Source organism: Harmonia axyridis, chromosome 5 (genome assembly GCF_914767665.1).
Source record: "Harmonia axyridis chromosome 5, icHarAxyr1.1, whole genome shotgun sequence".
Classification (NCBI taxonomy): Eukaryota; Metazoa; Arthropoda; class Insecta; order Coleoptera; family Coccinellidae; genus Harmonia; species Harmonia axyridis.
In genome coordinates this window covers 613,656-631,417 of record NC_059505.1, presented here as the reverse complement: position 1 = coordinate 631,417, position 17,762 = coordinate 613,656, and the positions used below count along the sequence as shown (strand labels likewise).

The 17,762-nt window shown below is 32.1% G+C and overlaps 3 protein-coding genes across 5 annotated transcripts; all 3 read right to left on the bottom strand.

Annotated features, from left to right (window-relative positions):
• Positions 1 to 297: 297 nt before the first annotated feature.
• On the bottom strand, positions 298 to 3,404 carry LOC123680308 (protein singles bar). The gene is made up of 4 exons (XM_045618137.1): positions 3,001 to 3,404; positions 2,425 to 2,607; positions 676 to 816; positions 298 to 622 (listed from the first exon to the last, which is right to left on the bottom strand). The coding sequence occupies exons 1-4, from the start codon at positions 3,136 to 3,138 to the stop codon at positions 545 to 547; spliced, it is 540 nt and encodes a 179-aa protein (XP_045474093.1). The 5' UTR covers positions 3,139 to 3,404; the 3' UTR covers positions 298 to 544.
• On the bottom strand, positions 1,053 to 2,276 carry LOC123680307 (lymphokine-activated killer T-cell-originated protein kinase). Its single transcript, XM_045618135.1, has 2 exons — positions 2,068 to 2,276; positions 1,053 to 2,005 (listed from the first exon to the last, which is right to left on the bottom strand). Exons 1-2 carry the CDS (start codon positions 2,162 to 2,164, stop codon positions 1,167 to 1,169), a joined length of 936 nt encoding a protein of 311 aa, XP_045474091.1. The 5' UTR covers positions 2,165 to 2,276; the 3' UTR covers positions 1,053 to 1,166.
• A 2,342-nt stretch (positions 3,405 to 5,746) lies between the features above and the next one.
• LOC123680306 lies at positions 5,747 to 14,115 on the bottom strand. Of its 3 annotated transcripts, none has more exons than XM_045618132.1 (5): positions 13,815 to 14,115; positions 11,105 to 11,229; positions 7,680 to 7,856; positions 7,491 to 7,616; positions 5,747 to 5,865 (listed from the first exon to the last, which is right to left on the bottom strand). In XM_045618132.1, exons 1-5 carry the CDS (start codon positions 13,819 to 13,821, stop codon positions 5,791 to 5,793), a joined length of 510 nt encoding a protein of 169 aa, XP_045474088.1. In that variant the 5' UTR covers positions 13,822 to 14,115; the 3' UTR covers positions 5,747 to 5,790. The 3 variants fall into 3 exon arrangements, with proteins under 3 accessions (XP_045474088.1, XP_045474090.1, XP_045474089.1); XM_045618134.1 differs by having other exon boundaries at positions 13,737 to 14,114; XM_045618133.1 differs by lacking the exon at positions 13,815 to 14,115 and adding an exon at positions 12,815 to 12,965.
• Positions 14,116 to 17,762: the final 3,647 nt, after the last annotated feature.

Genomic DNA, 17,762 nt, shown 5'->3' with positions numbered 1-17,762 from the left:
TTAATTTGGAGTTTGAAATTACTCGATCTATATAAAAATTGGCATGAAAGTATTTATTTGAACAATGATGAAGAATGAACGAACCTAGATAGATAGAAAAAATTCAATTGAAGAATCGAAATCTGCACCTCCCAACTTTATACGAAATAAAAACTTGAATATAAATGAAGAAAAAAGAGTATATTAATTATATACATTATGATATTGAACAGATAACTGATGTTTTTGCTTTCTTCCACAGCTTCATATTAACCTTGATGAATTAAATAAATTTTTTCTTTCAGATAATACAAAAAATATTTATTTGTTGTTTAATTAATAAATAATTAAAATTCAATTAATATGTTTATAAATACATTCATATAATAAAAATTATAATCAGAGGAAATAATCATAATCAAATCATTCACTCAGTTATTTACAATACAGTCTTAATATAATTATTGCACTCATGATGATATATTTACATGTCCAAAAAATAAAATTCACTGATGGTATGAGGTTGATAAAGAGTTATAAATACCAAGAGATCAATTAGGGAAATTCAAATAAAGTTTCTGTAATATGTCCATGACTTCCAAGCATCATATGAATATAACAGGCCTACAAAAGTTCCCAAAATCTGAAACACAGGTTTTATATTTTAAAGAACTTGTTTAGTATAATAGGACTTACATAAGCTGTACTAACTGCTGGATAAGCATGTAGAGCAGAAGACATTAGGGCAAGTGGTTGTAAAAACATGTTTACAGCATATCCCAAATAAGAACAGCTTGTAATATAACTGAAAGCTGCTATAGAATTGAAAGCTGTTTCCTGAAAAAAAACATAAATACTCAATTAATGTCAAGAAATACGAAAAGAAATAATGGACCCAAAAATTTAAGAGTATGTAATTTTTTTATAGGGGTTCAGACGTGTGTTCAAAAAAGGAAATAACAAATCATTTTGAAAATTTGCGGTTTTTCTATTTCTTTTTTTCTGAATAACTTTTGTTCCATAGATATTAATATTTTCATTTTAAAATTTTTTATAAGGAAAATGCAAGAAACATTCTATCTAAAATAATAATTTATTTTTCACATATAACATTGACTTTACTATGAAAAATTATAAAAATTCCATTCTTAAATTAATTTTTTTTATAATACAGTAACAAAATACAATTAAATATTTTTTTGAACTGTCAATTGCTTTAACATAATTTCCAATTTTTCTGAATTTGGTCTTTCGTTTGGATCATCAGAAGTGCATATATCTATCAAATCTATTATATCTCCATATATTTCAGTATCAATGTTGGGATATTCTAATGAATCATCTCCAGTTTCAAAATTACAAGATTCTCCATCTTCATTGTCCATTAAACTAATCATATCTTCTCTTATTGGTACAGTTAAAGTTAACATCTCCTGTAATACAAGTCCAAATGAATAAATATCTGCTTTAACGCTTATTTCCTGTGGATATTTATTAAGTTCGGGAGCCATCCACATCGGAGTACCAATATACTCATATTCATCTCCTGCCTTGATATCATCCACTGTTCCATCCTTCTTTAATGGTAAACATACACCAAAGTCACACAGTTTACATATTTCAAAATAATCTTTCACAAGAATATTGAAAGACTTTATATCACAGTGTAAAATTAAAGCATTATTATGTAAATAATTGAGTGCACTACTAATGTCAAGACTAACTTTTATAATAATGTCTTTAGAATACGGAGTTAGATCTCCACCGTCTCTTTTTTCTTCTATTAAATTCCCTAGAGATGTCGACAATTCTTCCATTGCCAAAATATCCCCTTTTTTTGATCTTAAGTGAGCCCGAAAGCCAACAATATTTGGATGTTTCAACTTTCTTAAAATTTCAGCTTCCCATTTGAGGCGCTCATTTAATGATATACTTCCTTGTTTATGTTTGGTCACTTTTTTTATAGCCCATGGTGATCTTATTTTGGCTGCCAATGGTGATCTTTGGTACTCATAAACACACACACCTACAAAACATGTTGTTGGTAATCAGGCTCAAACTCAATTTGAGCAAAAGTGCAGTTCATACCTGTACCAAATCCAATTTTCTTCAAAAAAGGAGATTCTGGAATCAAAAATCTTTTTGCAGGTTTATTTCTAACTGGTGTAGTTAGTGCGTTATCCATTTCAATGATTTTCTTATTTTCCGTTTTTTGTTTACTTTACATTCAAAATGTAACTAATGTAAACTGACCGTTATTAAATTTGAAAATGTCAAATGAGCTGCTTCTAACCATAGAAGATAATTCGATTAATAATCATAGACCTAATATCAAATTGTGATATTAGGTCTATGTTAATATCAAATTGTGATATTAGGTCTATATTAATAAAAGTGATGTGTGTAGTAAATGAAAATATATAAATTAATGATAGAAATACTCACAAATAAAGATTGTCTAATCAGTCCAAGAGATCTAGGTGAACAAATGTAACATAATAAGAGTAAACCTGTTGTCATGAAACTCCATGAAGCTATTGTGAGAAAGGATTGATATGATGAACCTATCGTTACAGCATACTGAGTTCCAAAGTTTAGCACAAGAGAATGGCAAATCATTCCTAAAATCTGTACAAAAAGATTTCAATTCAAACAAAAAATTTAAATGGAAAAGCATATTTCAACTTCTCGAAATTAATTTCTTGAGAATCGTGAACATACATAGTTGGAGGCACATTCATTACTTAGGGTAAGTAGACTGTGTATAACCTTCTAAATATTAAAAGGATATGTTGTTTTCAAAATTGAATTCAAATTGTTAATATAAGTTCGTGAAATTTAATTAGGTGGATCGGTGGATGCATAAATTGGTTTCATAAACACAAAATATAGTTATGCTATTTTAAATGTTTACAAGTGTATGGAAGGTTGCATGCACAAGTTAATTAGTCTTAGTCATAAACATAAAGAGTTTGTGTCAAAGTTAAACTTTAAACTGTGTAGTTTTACTTTTGTACTTACAACTTCTAAGGCTTTCACAACACCAATTTCTGTTTTCAAAAAGTTCACATTGATACAAGTACAACATCTAAAACATCCACAACAACCAATACCGTTTTGGGAACTAGAACTTGGCATTACGACAATAGTTGGTCTCATCAAGATGTAGGTAATTGGATAAATGAATTTTTGCGATACAAACAAACGTGGGTCTTGAGTTGTGACAGTGTGAATGATCGGGGAGGCATTTTAGGGACCAATTTCAACTATGGGGTATTTATGTCTATTTTTGGAGAGAATATTTAAAATTAGAATATTGAGATTGGACAGGGACGGAGCTAGCATTTTATTTTTAAATTTACTATGCGTGCGTAATTGTTGCAAATGTAAAAAATAAGTCAAATATTATTTCTTATGATTAACTTTTTAACTTGAGCTAATAACATTGAGATTTTCCTCTAAATTTCTCTTCGAAAAACAATACGCTCTATTAGTGATGACGTCACACACCGCCATTGTAGTTCTCCTGTCAGTGTTCGGAATCCAAACAAACAAATGGTCATTCAAATTAGTACGTTGTCGTTGAAGAAATTGGCTTATTTTGGTAAATAAGATTATTTAAGGAACGATTTTACTATTAATTGATAGACAGAAGGCACGAGATTAATGCCAGTAAGTTCGAACTTGAAGTTCAACTAATAAACACGGCTTTTTACAAAATCTGGGGAATGATACAGGATTCTAACTTACTGGTATTAACCTCGTTCCCTCTGTCTAGCAATGAATACTGAAATCGTTCCTTAAATACTCTTATTTATGAAAATAAGCCAATTCCTTCAACGACACCGTACTGATTTGAATGACAATTTATTTGTTTGGATTCCGAACACTGACAGGAGAACCAAAAATGGCGGTGTGTGACGTCACACTAATAGAGCTTATTGTGATCTATTCTGACTAATTTTATCATTTTTCGATTTATTTTCAATTTGGAATAAGCCCGATATTAACGTTTGAATAAGTCACCAATCAATTGTCTCATTTTGAACACTCAGTTCAGTTTTCAATGATTATCAGAAAGTGAGTACTTACCTCCATTTTTCTTGTATTTCACTTACAAAATCTCATTTAAATGAATTCATTAATTTCGAAGTTTCTCCAAAGACCCTTATTCATGAAAAATCGGACGATCTCAAAAGCGCAAAGATTTAAGCAGATGAACTTCGAACAAACTCGTGTTCAAATATTCCATGCAATCAGAAAATTTAATAAAAAACGGGGAGTTCCATAAGAATATGTTTGGTGTATTTCTAAAAAAAATCGAGAATGTAGCCAAATGAAACTGTGTCAAAAGTGAATAAAAATTTCAGCGCCTAACCGTGTAAAATCGTCAATAGTGGAACACCCTGTATATAGGATGAATTTAGATGCCAAATGAGACAAAGACAATAAGCATAAATAACAATAAAATTTAATAAACTCATTAGTAAGGCTTCAATATACATATGAACTGTAAAACAATTTTATAACATCTAATCAGTGACAGTTATACAATACTTAAAAAATGCACCTATAGTACAATACTTATTTTGACGAAAATACGCCTTTTACTTACAAAATTGCATACGTATATAATATGCATCTCTCAAAAATATATAACAATAAATATATTAAATGTTATATTCAAGGTACCAAACTAACTGAAGATTTGTGGAGGAATAACTGAACATTCAGTTATTTATTAGGCATGAATGTACATTTTAATTAATAATTTTATGGAACATAGATTAGAAATAAATAAGAAAATATTGGGAATATTGGACACAATTTTATTCTATTGTTTAATTTGTAACAACAAATCGTATGTTTATGTCATTGTCATATTGAAAATAACTTAATAGATGTTGATGTTGATTATCTGCGGTGTGAAAGAATTTCGATTCCTTGAAAATTGTCTAAATGATTTTAATAAACGTACAATATTGTTTGTCGTAACTAGGTAATGTGTTATCATATTATGTCATATTGTATGCCTTATATATTTATTTATTTTTTAGCCTTGAAAAAGAAACGAACTGTTTCGAAACGTCGGCGTTGTTACAAATTAAACAATAGAATAAAATTGTGTCCAATATTCCCAATATTTTCTTATTTATTAAATAACAATGGATGATAACCAAGTAATAATAGATTAGAAAATTTTTCGTTTATACAACGAATATACAAAAGCAAGATGGTATTATTGGAAGTCGATTTGTTACAATGGAATCTTTGACATATTACAAACATACAAATGTACAAAACTAGGGAAATATAGATTTCCTTTTCAAACATTGACAATTTTACATTTATTTATCACGACATATAGTATATTCTCTAATGTCATTATGAAGAATATGTAGGTATATTATATTGTAATTATAGTTACGACATCAAAGGCACATGTTTTCACCAAATTAAATAAATGAATAATTTATTCATATATTTAATTCAGAAAACGTTTGAATATAAATATAAAGTACACTGAGAAGTAAGTACATAAAATATTATAAAATAATAGTTTAAAACCTAAAATTTCAGTTCAAGTTAGTACTCAATAAATATTCTTAGACTTTCCTAGTTCTTCCGTCATATTTGTACAGTGAATCGCATTGAATTTAGTCTTCAATCTAGAAAAGGTTAGATAATTCTGATGAGACATCATCTAAAAATACTCAAAAAATGAACACATTTGGATCGAAAGTAAATTCAAATAATATATATTTTGTGTTATTTAGTGAATCTTGATTTGATAATCCTCAATAGATCTTTTTACAATCCTCTGTAAATCTTCAGAGCATGTATTGAACTGAAGAGATACAGGGCTGTGACGACAAATCCAAGTATCTAGAAAGAAGAAAGATTTATTAAAACCAGGTTAGCCAGGTATTCATTACTTTATGAAGTGTTTTCCAATAGGAGGTTTAATTTTGAATAGTTTGCAACCTTTCCACATTTGACAAGTAAAAACTACGCCCATAAGAAAAATGAACAATGCACGCTTCAAATACGCATTGAAATAAGCTCTATTAGTGTGACGTCACACACCGCCATTTTTGGTTCTCCTGTCAGTGTTCGGAATCCAAACAAATAAATTGTCATTCAAATTAGTACGGTGTCGTTGAAGGAATTGGCTCATTTTCATAAATAAGAGTATTTGAGGAACGATTTCAGTATTAATTGATAGACAGAAGGAACGAGGTTAATAGCAGTAAGTTTGAATCCTGTATCATTCCCCAGATTTTGTAAAAAGCCGTGTTTATTAGTTAAACTTCAAGTTCGAACTTACTGGCATTAATCTCGTGCCTTCTGTCTTTCAATTAATAGTACAATCGTTCCTTAAATAATCTTATTTATCAATTTCTTCAAGATCGGCCATTTGGCTGATATCGTTTTCCATCTTTGATGACATACCATCCTTTTAACAATGAAATAAACATCCATTGTTTTCTCTTAAAATATACTCCTTTTTTTATGTCAAAATGAAACCTCTTATTGGAAAACCTTTTATATTAGAGGCCGGGCATCTCTATGTATTAGGCCAATTGAAAAATCCCCGGTCTGATGCACAGATGGCGGTGCTAGTAATTGAATCCATATGATTTTTAGTTAGTACCAACCTCCAAACGATACGTGTCAAAATTTGACAGCAGTCCGACCATAGGTTTGTGAGATATTGGGATGTGAGTGTAGCTACTTTTGTTATTTGAAAAAAAAGAAAAAAAAGGAAAAAAACAATTTCGTGTGCTGATAAAATATTGCTTTTTGAAGGGAAAAAATACAGTTGATGCAAAATCTTGGCTTGATGAAGAGTTTTCGGGGTCTGCATCAGAAAATCGACCATCATTGATTGGTATGCTGAGTTTAAACTTGGTGAAATGAGCGCTGGAGACAGTGAACGTAGTGGACGCCCAAAAGAGGCTGTTACCGTAGAAAAAAGGTTTACAAAATAATTTTGAATGACCATAAAGTGAAGTTGATCAAGATAGCAGACATTGTGAAGTTATCATCTGAAGGTTATGGCAACAGTATTCTGGGATGCGCAAGATATAATATTCATTGATTACCTCCAAAAGTGCCTGACCATCAGCAGCGATTATTATATAGCGTTATTGGATCGTTTGAAGGATGAAATCTTTAAAAAACGGCCCCATTTGAAGAAAAAAGGTGGTGTTTCATCAAGACAAAGCGCCGTGTCACAAATCAATGAAAAAAATTGCAAAATTGCATGAATTGGCTTCGAATTGCTTCTGCATCCACTGTATTCGCCAGATCTGGCACCCAGCGACTTTTTTCTGTTCGTACTAGAAAAATGGTATCGAAAAGTTGGAAGCGCTATAATCGCTGTATGGCCCTTGAAGGCAACTATGTTGAAAAATAAAATCGAATTTTGCCAAAAAAATGTGTTTTACTATGGTAGACCGGGGAGTTTTCAATTGGGCTGTTATTTTTGCTCTTATAATTATACTCACTGCTGCTGTAAGGTAGCTTTCGTAATCATTGCTATATCTTGATTTTGAATAACGATTAACTTCAAGTATAAAGAGTAAACTACCAATCATATAAAGGAGGAAAGCGAATCCATGGTATGTCCCTTCCTGCAAAAAAAAAACAGAATTTAACGATGTTTAAAATTTTTACAAAAACAACATTTAACTTACATAAACTGTTTTAGGTAGTACAGATGCCGTAGCTATCGATATCAAACATGAAAGCAATATTAAAAATGTTCCAATGAGAAATGCAACTGCGATGAACAAAAAAAATGATACGGCAAAACGATAGTGGTGCTCACTATAATAATAACTCACTAGACCAACGACCACAGCTCCTAAAGCCTAAAAAAGAAATGGTATATTTTAAGTAACTATATGTTAAGATTATGAAAATTCTGAAAAACCAAATATGCAGATAGAAACAAGAAATTCTTTCATTTGAAAAAGTAGGAACTACAAGAAACACAGTGTATCTCTAAAACAAAGCGTTTGCGAGCCTATATTTATATGGCTTTTATTCTTAAAATTATTCAAGGAACTTTTCATTCTGCTTTGTACTTCCAATTCAGGAATTGCTACGATGATTATGTATGGGTATAATAACGGGTGTTTTTTTTCGAGGTATATAACTTTAAGTTGGCATTACTGTTCAAGATGGCGACCGATTTAACAGCTGTCAAGTGATTTATTCTCAGTTTGGTTTGGCAATTCATCATGAACAACGCTTGCAAATAGTGCAATTTTATTTCGAAAATAATGGTTCTGTGCGGAATACGTATCGCGCACTACGTCCATTTTATTTTGTTTAGCGATGAAGCGCACTTCTGGTTGAATGGCTACGTCAACAAACAAAACTGCCGCATTTGGAGTGAAGCTAATCCCCAAGTGTATGTCGAAACACCGTTACATCCAGAAAAACTGACTGTTTGGTGCGCTGTATGTGCTGGTGGAATTATGGTCCGTACTTCTTCAAAAACGAGGATGGCCAGAACGTTACAGTCAATGGTGATCGGTATAGAGCCATGATTACTAACTTTTTCAATCCTGAATTGAACAACCATGATGTCCAGGAGCTGTGGTTCCAACAAGACGGCGCAACATGTCACGTTTGGTGACCGCCTAATTTCACGTTTTGGACCCGTGAATTGGCCTCCAAGATCTTGTGATTTAACACCGCTAGACTACTTTTTGTGGGGCTATGTAAAGTCATTGGTCTATGCGGATAAGCCACAAACCCTTGACCATTTGGAAGACAACATTCGCCGTGTTATTGCCGATATACGGCCACAAATGTTGGAAAAAGTCATCGAAAATTAGACGTCCAGATTGGACTACATCCGAGCCAGCCGTGGCGGTCATATGCCAGAAATCATATTTAAAATGTAATTCCACAATATTATCTTGCGGATAAATAATATTCATGTCAATCGAATAATCCATCGTTGTTTTATTGCAATTTAAAGATCTATAGCTCTAAAAAAACACCCTTTATTTTATTTTCTACCGCAAAGTTCTAGCACTTTCTGTTCCAGAGATATGAATTTTATATTTTTTTCGTCACGTGTTGAAATATTTTGCGTTTAAACAGGAAATAATGAACCATAATGTAACATTAGCAGTGTTTTTGAAGTGGCATTCTAGTCAATCACGAAATATAAATATTGTATAAGTGAGTAACTTTCTTTGAGGAATTGCCGATGATATCAGGATTATACTTGGCACTGCCAATTATGGTAGTACAGTTTTAGGCCTAGGTCAAACTGGTAGGAATGATGTCATTTCAGAATCCGAGAGACACAACAATACTTTGAACCTTGGAAATATTGAATTCTTTCAACAAGGTAAAATCGTTCATTGTATTCAAACTAAACCACGAAACTTTTCACGATTTTGCATTTTTCCTTCTAACTTCTATGATCGCAAAAAGGTTTATCATTTTATCATTCCCCGTTCTCAAATTCAAAATTTCATAACACCAAAATCTCCATATTACCTACTACCCATAAAATAAAAATAAATGAATGAAAAAAAAAATAGGCACCTATGTAATAGTTTGATACCTAACAGTGAGAAGAAATTTTTAACGTTTTTACGCTGTGTGTTTTCGATGCACAGTAAAATTTGAAAATTAAATTCTGAATTAAGATATTATAACGCATGTATCAACGTATGCTGGGATATTTCGTGAGTTCATGAAAATACCAAAACTGTAAGGATTCATACAGGATATTTCGTAATGGATAGTGTTAAATGGAAACCACAAATTCCTCTGTGAAATTAATATTTTCTTCTACAGATATAGAGCTTCAGAGTTGAGCAAGATAAATACATATTGGGTGTTTTTTTTCGAGGTATATAACTTTAAGTTGGCATTTATGTTCAAGATGGTGACCGATTTAACAGCTGTCAAGTGATTTATTCTCAGTTTGGTTTGGCAATTCATCACGAATAGACTCACGCCTGAACAACGCTTGCAAATAGTGCAATTTTATTTCGAAAATAATGGTTCTGTACGGAATACGTATCGCGCACTACGTCCATTTTATTTTGTTTAGCGATGAAGCGCACTTCTGGTTGAATGGCTACGTCAACAAACAAAACTGCCGCATTTGGAGTGAAGCTAATCCTCAAGTGTATGTCGAAACACCGTTAGATCCAGAAAAACTGACCGTTTGGTGCGCTTTATGGGCTGGTGGAATCATTGGTCCGTACTCCTTCAAAAACGATGATGGCCAGAACGTTACAGTCAATGGTGATCGGTATAGAGCCATGATTACTAACTTTTTCATTCCTGAATTGAACAACCATGATGTCCAGGAGCTGTGGTTCCACCAACAAGACGGCCCAACATGTCACACAGCTTGTGCTACAATCGATTTATTGAAAGACACGTTTGGTGACCGCCTAATTTCACGTTTTGGACCCGTGAATTGGCCTCAAGATCTTGTATCTAACACCGCTAGACTACTTTCTGTGGGGCTATGTAAAGTCATTGGTCTTTGCGGATAAGCCACAAACCCTTGACCATTTGGAAGACAACATTCGCCGTGTTATTGCCGATATATGGCCACAAATGTTGGAAAAAGTAATTGAAAATTGGACGTCCAGATTGGACTACATCCGAGCCAGCCGTGGCGGTCATATGCCAGAAATCATATTTAAAATGTATTGCACAAAATTATCTTGCGGATAAATAAAATTCATGTCAATCGAATAATCCATCGTTGTTTTATTGAAATTTAAAGTTCTATAGCTCTTAAAAAAACACCCTTTATATTGAGGGGTTCAAATTCGGTTAAATAATTAGGGAAACATCTACGTAAACGTAATATATTGAAGTTTTAGATGAATCTTCATAACTCAATTCCTTTTCTACAGGAAAATATTTCATTATTCATGTCAAAACTTGAGAATTATGGAACAGAGAACATAATTTTATGAAGCTGGTTTTCAGTGGATATCCAGTTGATTATTTCTGTTTTATATCGTTTGCAAGCACTTCATACGTCAATCATGATATTTTTAGAGAATATAAGCTAGCTTTGAGACGTTGAATTGAAACAAATTTCGGTGATTTGAAATGCACTTACCATTTGGAGTAATTTGAATATGCCAGGCCATGTTTTAAAATATCCTGTATTTAATAGAATTGCCGAAGTTGAGGTAGTTGTAGTTGTTCTGGTTATTGTTACTGAATGGGACATTCTTCCGCTATCTGTAAACATATTTTTGGAATAAAATAAAAAAATACATAAACTGATATTTCAATAGAAAACAAGTGCTGTAACCGTATCGTTAAAAAAAACTTCTTAAAAAACCCTTTGGAATGATAATTCCAAGCTTCGTGTTAACAGTGGCGTCAGAACCATATTCATATTCATTTATTTTCCTCAAAAATTTACAGGAGATGTCAAAAAGAGTATAGATAAAAAAATTTCTTCACAATAGTAATAGGTTTAGTACAGAACATAGAACAAATATAACCATCCATATATATATATATATAAAGACAAACATTATTTTAAATAAATTAATTTAGGGTTTGTTTAAAATTTGTAATTCATAAATTCGTCCATTGTGTAGAATACATCTTCTACCAATATTTTTCTCATTTTTTTCTTGAAGGCTGCACAAGATAATGATTTTATTTGCTCAGGTATCCTGTTGAACATCTTCAGTCCGTTGAATGAAAAATTCAAGTAGAATATCGTGAACGCAGGCGCCCTTGGAGACCACATCTACCTATGTACAGTTCTGTGATCTCCAAGGACGCAAGAAGCGCTCAAAAATTCCTGACTTCCTCATTTTTATATTGGTATTTATTATAAGATGTGTGTACTGGGTTTTTCACCATAATTTGACCGCCCTTTAACTTTGTTACTAATAGAGGTACGAAAAAATGTTTTCTACAAAAGTTTCACGAAATTGACTTTTGTCTTTCAAAATGATTTCACAAAACGAAATTCATTTTTTCAAATGTACCTTGTATATTTTTCTATATTTGACTAGCTCTTTTTCTCTTGATTTCGAATATATAACATATGTGTGGCCTATATCTCTTAATCTGAGTACCACAGTGTTTCAAATTTTAAGAATCACTTGGCAAGCTAAGTAATTAGTTATCAAGTGGTGGAAGGCTGCGATAACTCAAAATGCCCTTTTTTGAGTTATCTCGTTGGCAACGATATATGACATACGTTTGTCATTGAATGAAACTATTCATCGAATATGCACTACACAGAAGCGGAAAAATTTGAAATATTTTCACTTCATGTGAAGAACAATAAAAATAAAAAAGCTACATGGAGAGAATATATGGAGTTGCATCCAAATCATCCAATTTCAATTTATAGTAAAAAACGTATGTCATATCGTTGCCAACGAGATAACTCAAAAAAGGGCATTTTGAGTTATCGCAGCCTACCTCTTGAAAACTGATTTCTGAGCATACCCGGTGGTTCTTAAAATTTGAAACTTTGTGGTACTCAGAATGAGAGAGATAGGCCAAACATAGGTATGTTATATATTCGAAGTCAGGGGAAAAAGAGCTACTCAAATTAGAAAAATATGCAGGGTGTTCCATTTGAAAAAAACGAAGTTGCAATCAATATGTTGCCCACTCTGTATACATTTCGTTTTGTAAAATAATTTTAAAAAACACTAGTCGATTTCGTGAAACTTTTGTAGAAAATATTTTTTTGTACCTCTTTTAGTAACAAAGTTAAAGGGGGGTCAAATTATGGTGAATCACCCGGTACATATATACGAACTTCAACGTTTAGCGTAACTCGTTCACTCACCTTTATTTTGGACACCACACCTACCAAAGTCACGCAAATCAAATCATAATAAATCATCTAACCATACATAATACCAGTAAGGAAATGAAAATTCAACATGACTCATCCTAATCAATATTTACAAAGTTGACACTCATATGAATTTATAGGTATATTTAAATAAAGATGATAAAATGTGTAATTCGAAGAAATATTCTGAGAGAAAAAGAATGTGAATTGTGACTGGACTGAAAATTTTTAAAGAACATCTGGGAAACCATCATTGAATATGACAAGTTGTAAATAGGTACCCAGTTTGATAATATTTTAGCGTACCTATTGTAGTGAGTATTTCATCAGTGAAAAAAAAGAAAAAAATTGAACGAATGTTCAATCTCACCGAACAATAGGCATAGATTTTGTCAAAGTAGGTAGTTAATTACCAATCTTATTCATTATAACTTCATTACATTAGTTTAATGATAATATTTGGTATTTCACTCTACACATAAAATTATTTTATTGGATTGCAGTTATTCAAAATTATAAAATCTTGGGAAAACCTCTAATTAATTAAGAAATAAACAGATTTTCAAACATTGGAAACTCCGATGTACCTTGTGAAAATAAACAAATCGATAAAAACAAAATTTGAGCATATCCTATTGTATATTTACGCACGAATCAAAATGTATTTTTAAATTTGTGTGTGTGAATTCGAAAATATTTATTTTTATCTGATTAAATTGGAGTGGGGGGGAATTTTTTTATAACATTAAAAGTAGTTGGACCTTTCCACAAGAGAAGAAAATGAGTCAATAAATCAGAGCACTTCCATAAATCAAAAATTTGGGCTATCGATAATAACATTTTAATACGAAATAAAACTGTTATAATAAATTGTTTTTCCAAAATGAAAAATATAATCGTACTGAATATTCACCTATTTTTTTTTTCAATTGACACTTCGAAGTGAACTATCGACAAGTCTTAATGATACACAGTGTAAACCAACACTAACCTATCATGTAAGGCGATTTTATTGTAACTTTAACTGTTGATGAACCCAGACTGGCTCTTGCTGCTCGAAAACGATAATGATTACTCAGACAGGTGGGTGTGACCGTACAGGATAACCCTATTCGACCTTAAAAATGTGTAGCAGTTGACCACGAAAGTGAAGGTGGTATGGTGCACTAGGATTCACTGGGCTATGAACACAACATCTACTGAAAATTCACGTAGTCTGCGTTATTTTCGAAGCTGTTCTGTTATGATGACCCATTTACTTCACTCCTACGTGCAGCTAGCCAACTTAGTTGCATTTATTTGGGGACTATCAAGACGTGTATACAGGGGATACGGAAAAACGTTAGATCGATAGACGCGCTCCGGATATCCAATAGAAAAACTGGTTTGTAGCGTTGAACAAAGAAGGAGAGTTTATTGAAGTTAGGAGAAACGTTGTGATCACTTTCGGGACGAAAAAAATTTTTGGACTCAACATTTCCCAAATCAGAAAATGCATTTCAGACAATTCTGAACAATTTTTCGTGCCAGTCTATTTTTTTGTCTTCAAAACCTTAACTTCAATAACTCCCAACCGATTTTGATGGAATGGATTTTCCAATGAGATAATTTTGATATTAAAAAAACCATAATATGTATTTTAGACAAATCAAAGGATCTTTTTTTGTTTGTGAGGAAGAAGGTATGTAATAAAAGATGAAAAACGATATCAGCCAAATGACCATCATGGCTACGGTTGCAGCACCATATCCTCTTCATAACATTTTCTATCACCAATTCGCACATTTGCCGTAGATCTTATCTTCCAAGTGGTAACAAAGAATCTAAACGTGTTAAATCACAAGATCTTGGTGGCCAATTGTGAGCACATGAGCAGGAAACTTTTCTTGCAAAATTGCGGTCGTTTCTCTGCTTGCGTGGCACGTCGTGCCGTCTTGTTGAAAATAACATCATATATAGGGTGTTTTTCTTCGAGGTATATAACTTTAAGTTGGCTTGGCATTACTGTTCAAAATGGCGACCGATTCAACAGCTGTCAAGTGATTTATTCTCAGTTTGGTTTGGCAATTCATCATGAATAGACTCACGCCTGAACAACGCTTGCAAATAGTGCAATTTCATTTCGAAAATAATGGTTCTGTGCGGACTACGTATCGCGCACTACGTCCATTTTATTTTGTTTAGCGATGAAGCGCACTTCTGGTTGAATGGCTACGTCAACAAAAAAAACTGCCGCATTTGGAGTGAAGCTAATCCTCAAGTGTATGTCGAAACACCGTTACATCCAGAAAAACTGACCGTTTGGTGCGCTTTATGGGATTGGTGGAATCATTGGTCCATACTTCTTCAAAAACGATGATGACCAGAACGTTACAGTCAATGGTGATCGGTATAGAGCCATGATAACTAACTTTTTCATTCCTGAATTGAACAACCATGATGTCCAGGAGTTGTGGTTCCAACAAGACGGCGCAACATGTCACACAGCTCGTGCCACAATCGATTTATTGAAAGACACTTTTGGTGACCGCCTAATTTCACGTTTTGGACCTGTGAATTGGCCTCCAAGATCTTGTATTTAACACCGCTAGACTACTTTCTGTGGGGCTATGTAAAGTCATTGCTCTATGCGGATAAGCCACAAACCCTTGACCATTTGGAAGACAACATTCGCCGTGTTATTGCCGATATACGGCCACAAATGTTGGAAAAAGTAATCGAAAATTGGACGTCCAGATTGTACTACATCCGAGCCAGCCGTGGCGGTCATATGCCAGAAATCATATTTAAAATGTAATGCAAGATTATCTTGCGGATAATTGAAATTCATGTTAATCGAATAATCCATCGTTGTTTTATTGCAATTTAAAGTTCTATAGCTCTAAAAAAACACCCTTTACATGAACATCTCTCAATTCCAGCCAACAAAATCATTAATCATAATTCGGTAGCGCAATCCATTCACCGTAAAAGCCTAATTTTCGAATAAGTTAGGTCCAATGACGCCATCTGCCCAAAAATCGAACCAAATAGTAACATGTTGAAAATGGAGAGGCTTTTCAATAATCATTCTTAGATATTCGAGCACCAAATACAATTCTGCTTATTAACTTAGCCTACGAGGTGAAAATGAGCCTCATCACTGAAGATGATTTTTCGATGAAAATTCGGATCATTTTGATGCATTTCAAGGACCCAATCATCGAAGATACAACGTTGCTGGTGGTTGACCAGATTGAATTCTTGAATTAATGTAGAATGCGCATCCACCAAAAATGCGGTACAAATATTTTTGCAGTTCTGGCTAAAAAATAGGTACAGTGTAATTTGAAGAAAAATAATGGAAATTGAAAAAGTGAATAAGAAGATTACTTATATTTTTATAATTCATTTGAGAATCAAATGAGATATGAAAATTATCAGTTATATTTACCACATTGTTCTTGTTCGCTATTTCTACTATAGAAATCCAAAAATTTTTGAAAAATAAAATGTAATCAATGTGCAAAGAGACTCTTGTCTTTATATCGTATAAAATAAAACGACAATTCAGTATTGTAGTGTTACAATTACCGATAATTTATATTTATTTATTGATATATTTGTATATATATTTTTTTTGGATATTTGATATTAATTATAACATGCACCTCCAATAATTACATGGTAGATGAGTTTTAACAAAGTTAACTTGTATAGATATATGTATAAAAAAACATACTAATATAACAAGCTGCAAAATTTGACATAACACAAACATCAATTTTATTTCAACATGTTCCTATTTTAACATTGGTCCTTCGAGCCGGATCAAAACAGCTAATCCGGATCAATCCCAATGATAATCGATGCTCTGTCTAAATACCGATTCTGTGATTATCTGCATACATACAGCTGCAAATAAATTTAGTCTTGTGTTATTGTAAAACCATCGAAAATTAAATTAAATTTCTATCAGTGAATTTCGTAATTTTTCATTTCATTGGCTCGAAAAAGCTTTGGCAACATTGTCTACCCTAGAAGTGAGGAAACATTAAAATCTGGTGTAGAAAATTTATGGTTTCCACATGATAAATGAGAATACCATTCGAAAAACCAAATGTTATTTCCAATGAAACTATTAAATAATACAGATGTGATTTTTATAGAATGCCCCAGATCTATTTTAAAATGTTCATTTTAAACAATGAAGATCATCTTTATATTTAACACAAAACACATTTCAATTCACACTCTGGCTGTTCTCTGCTATTTTCGTTTTCTTGTTATATTTCAGATTTATGATTGCAAATAACAATATTCTTCAGAATTGATCATTCTCTCATTTCTTCATCTACTCCTTCAGTAGAACATCATAAACGATTAAAATAAGGATTTAGCTAGCCTAGTTTTTCTACATTGAAAACACAACAGTTCAATGATTTGTTTAATTACCAAATGAAATACACCAAATTGAAATTCTACAAAAGTTGTATTCATGTAACATTAAATGATTTTCGACAACAATAATAATTTATAAATAGATAAATTGACGATACTGTTAGAATCACCTTAAACTAGTTATGTACAAAAATAATATTGAAAATATAAAAAGTCTTATAATTTAACATTCGTGAACATCAATATTTATGCATAAATATACCTATGTAAGTAACGATTATTAACGAAAACTATATCTTATCTTGAAAATTACATAATAGACTTATATTGAATCTAAAAGATTTATATATTCAGGTCGTTTGTGGTACTCGCTTATATTTTTAATTTCCAAATAAATTATCTGGAAAATTCATGAAAGAAACAATGATAACAAACTAATTGAAAGACTAGGTTAAATTCTTGGAAATTACATATTTCATGAGTTCAATAAATATTTTGAATGGTGAGTGGAACACGATTTGTTTAGGTGATGTAAGTTTTGAATGTCGTGAAGTTTTTC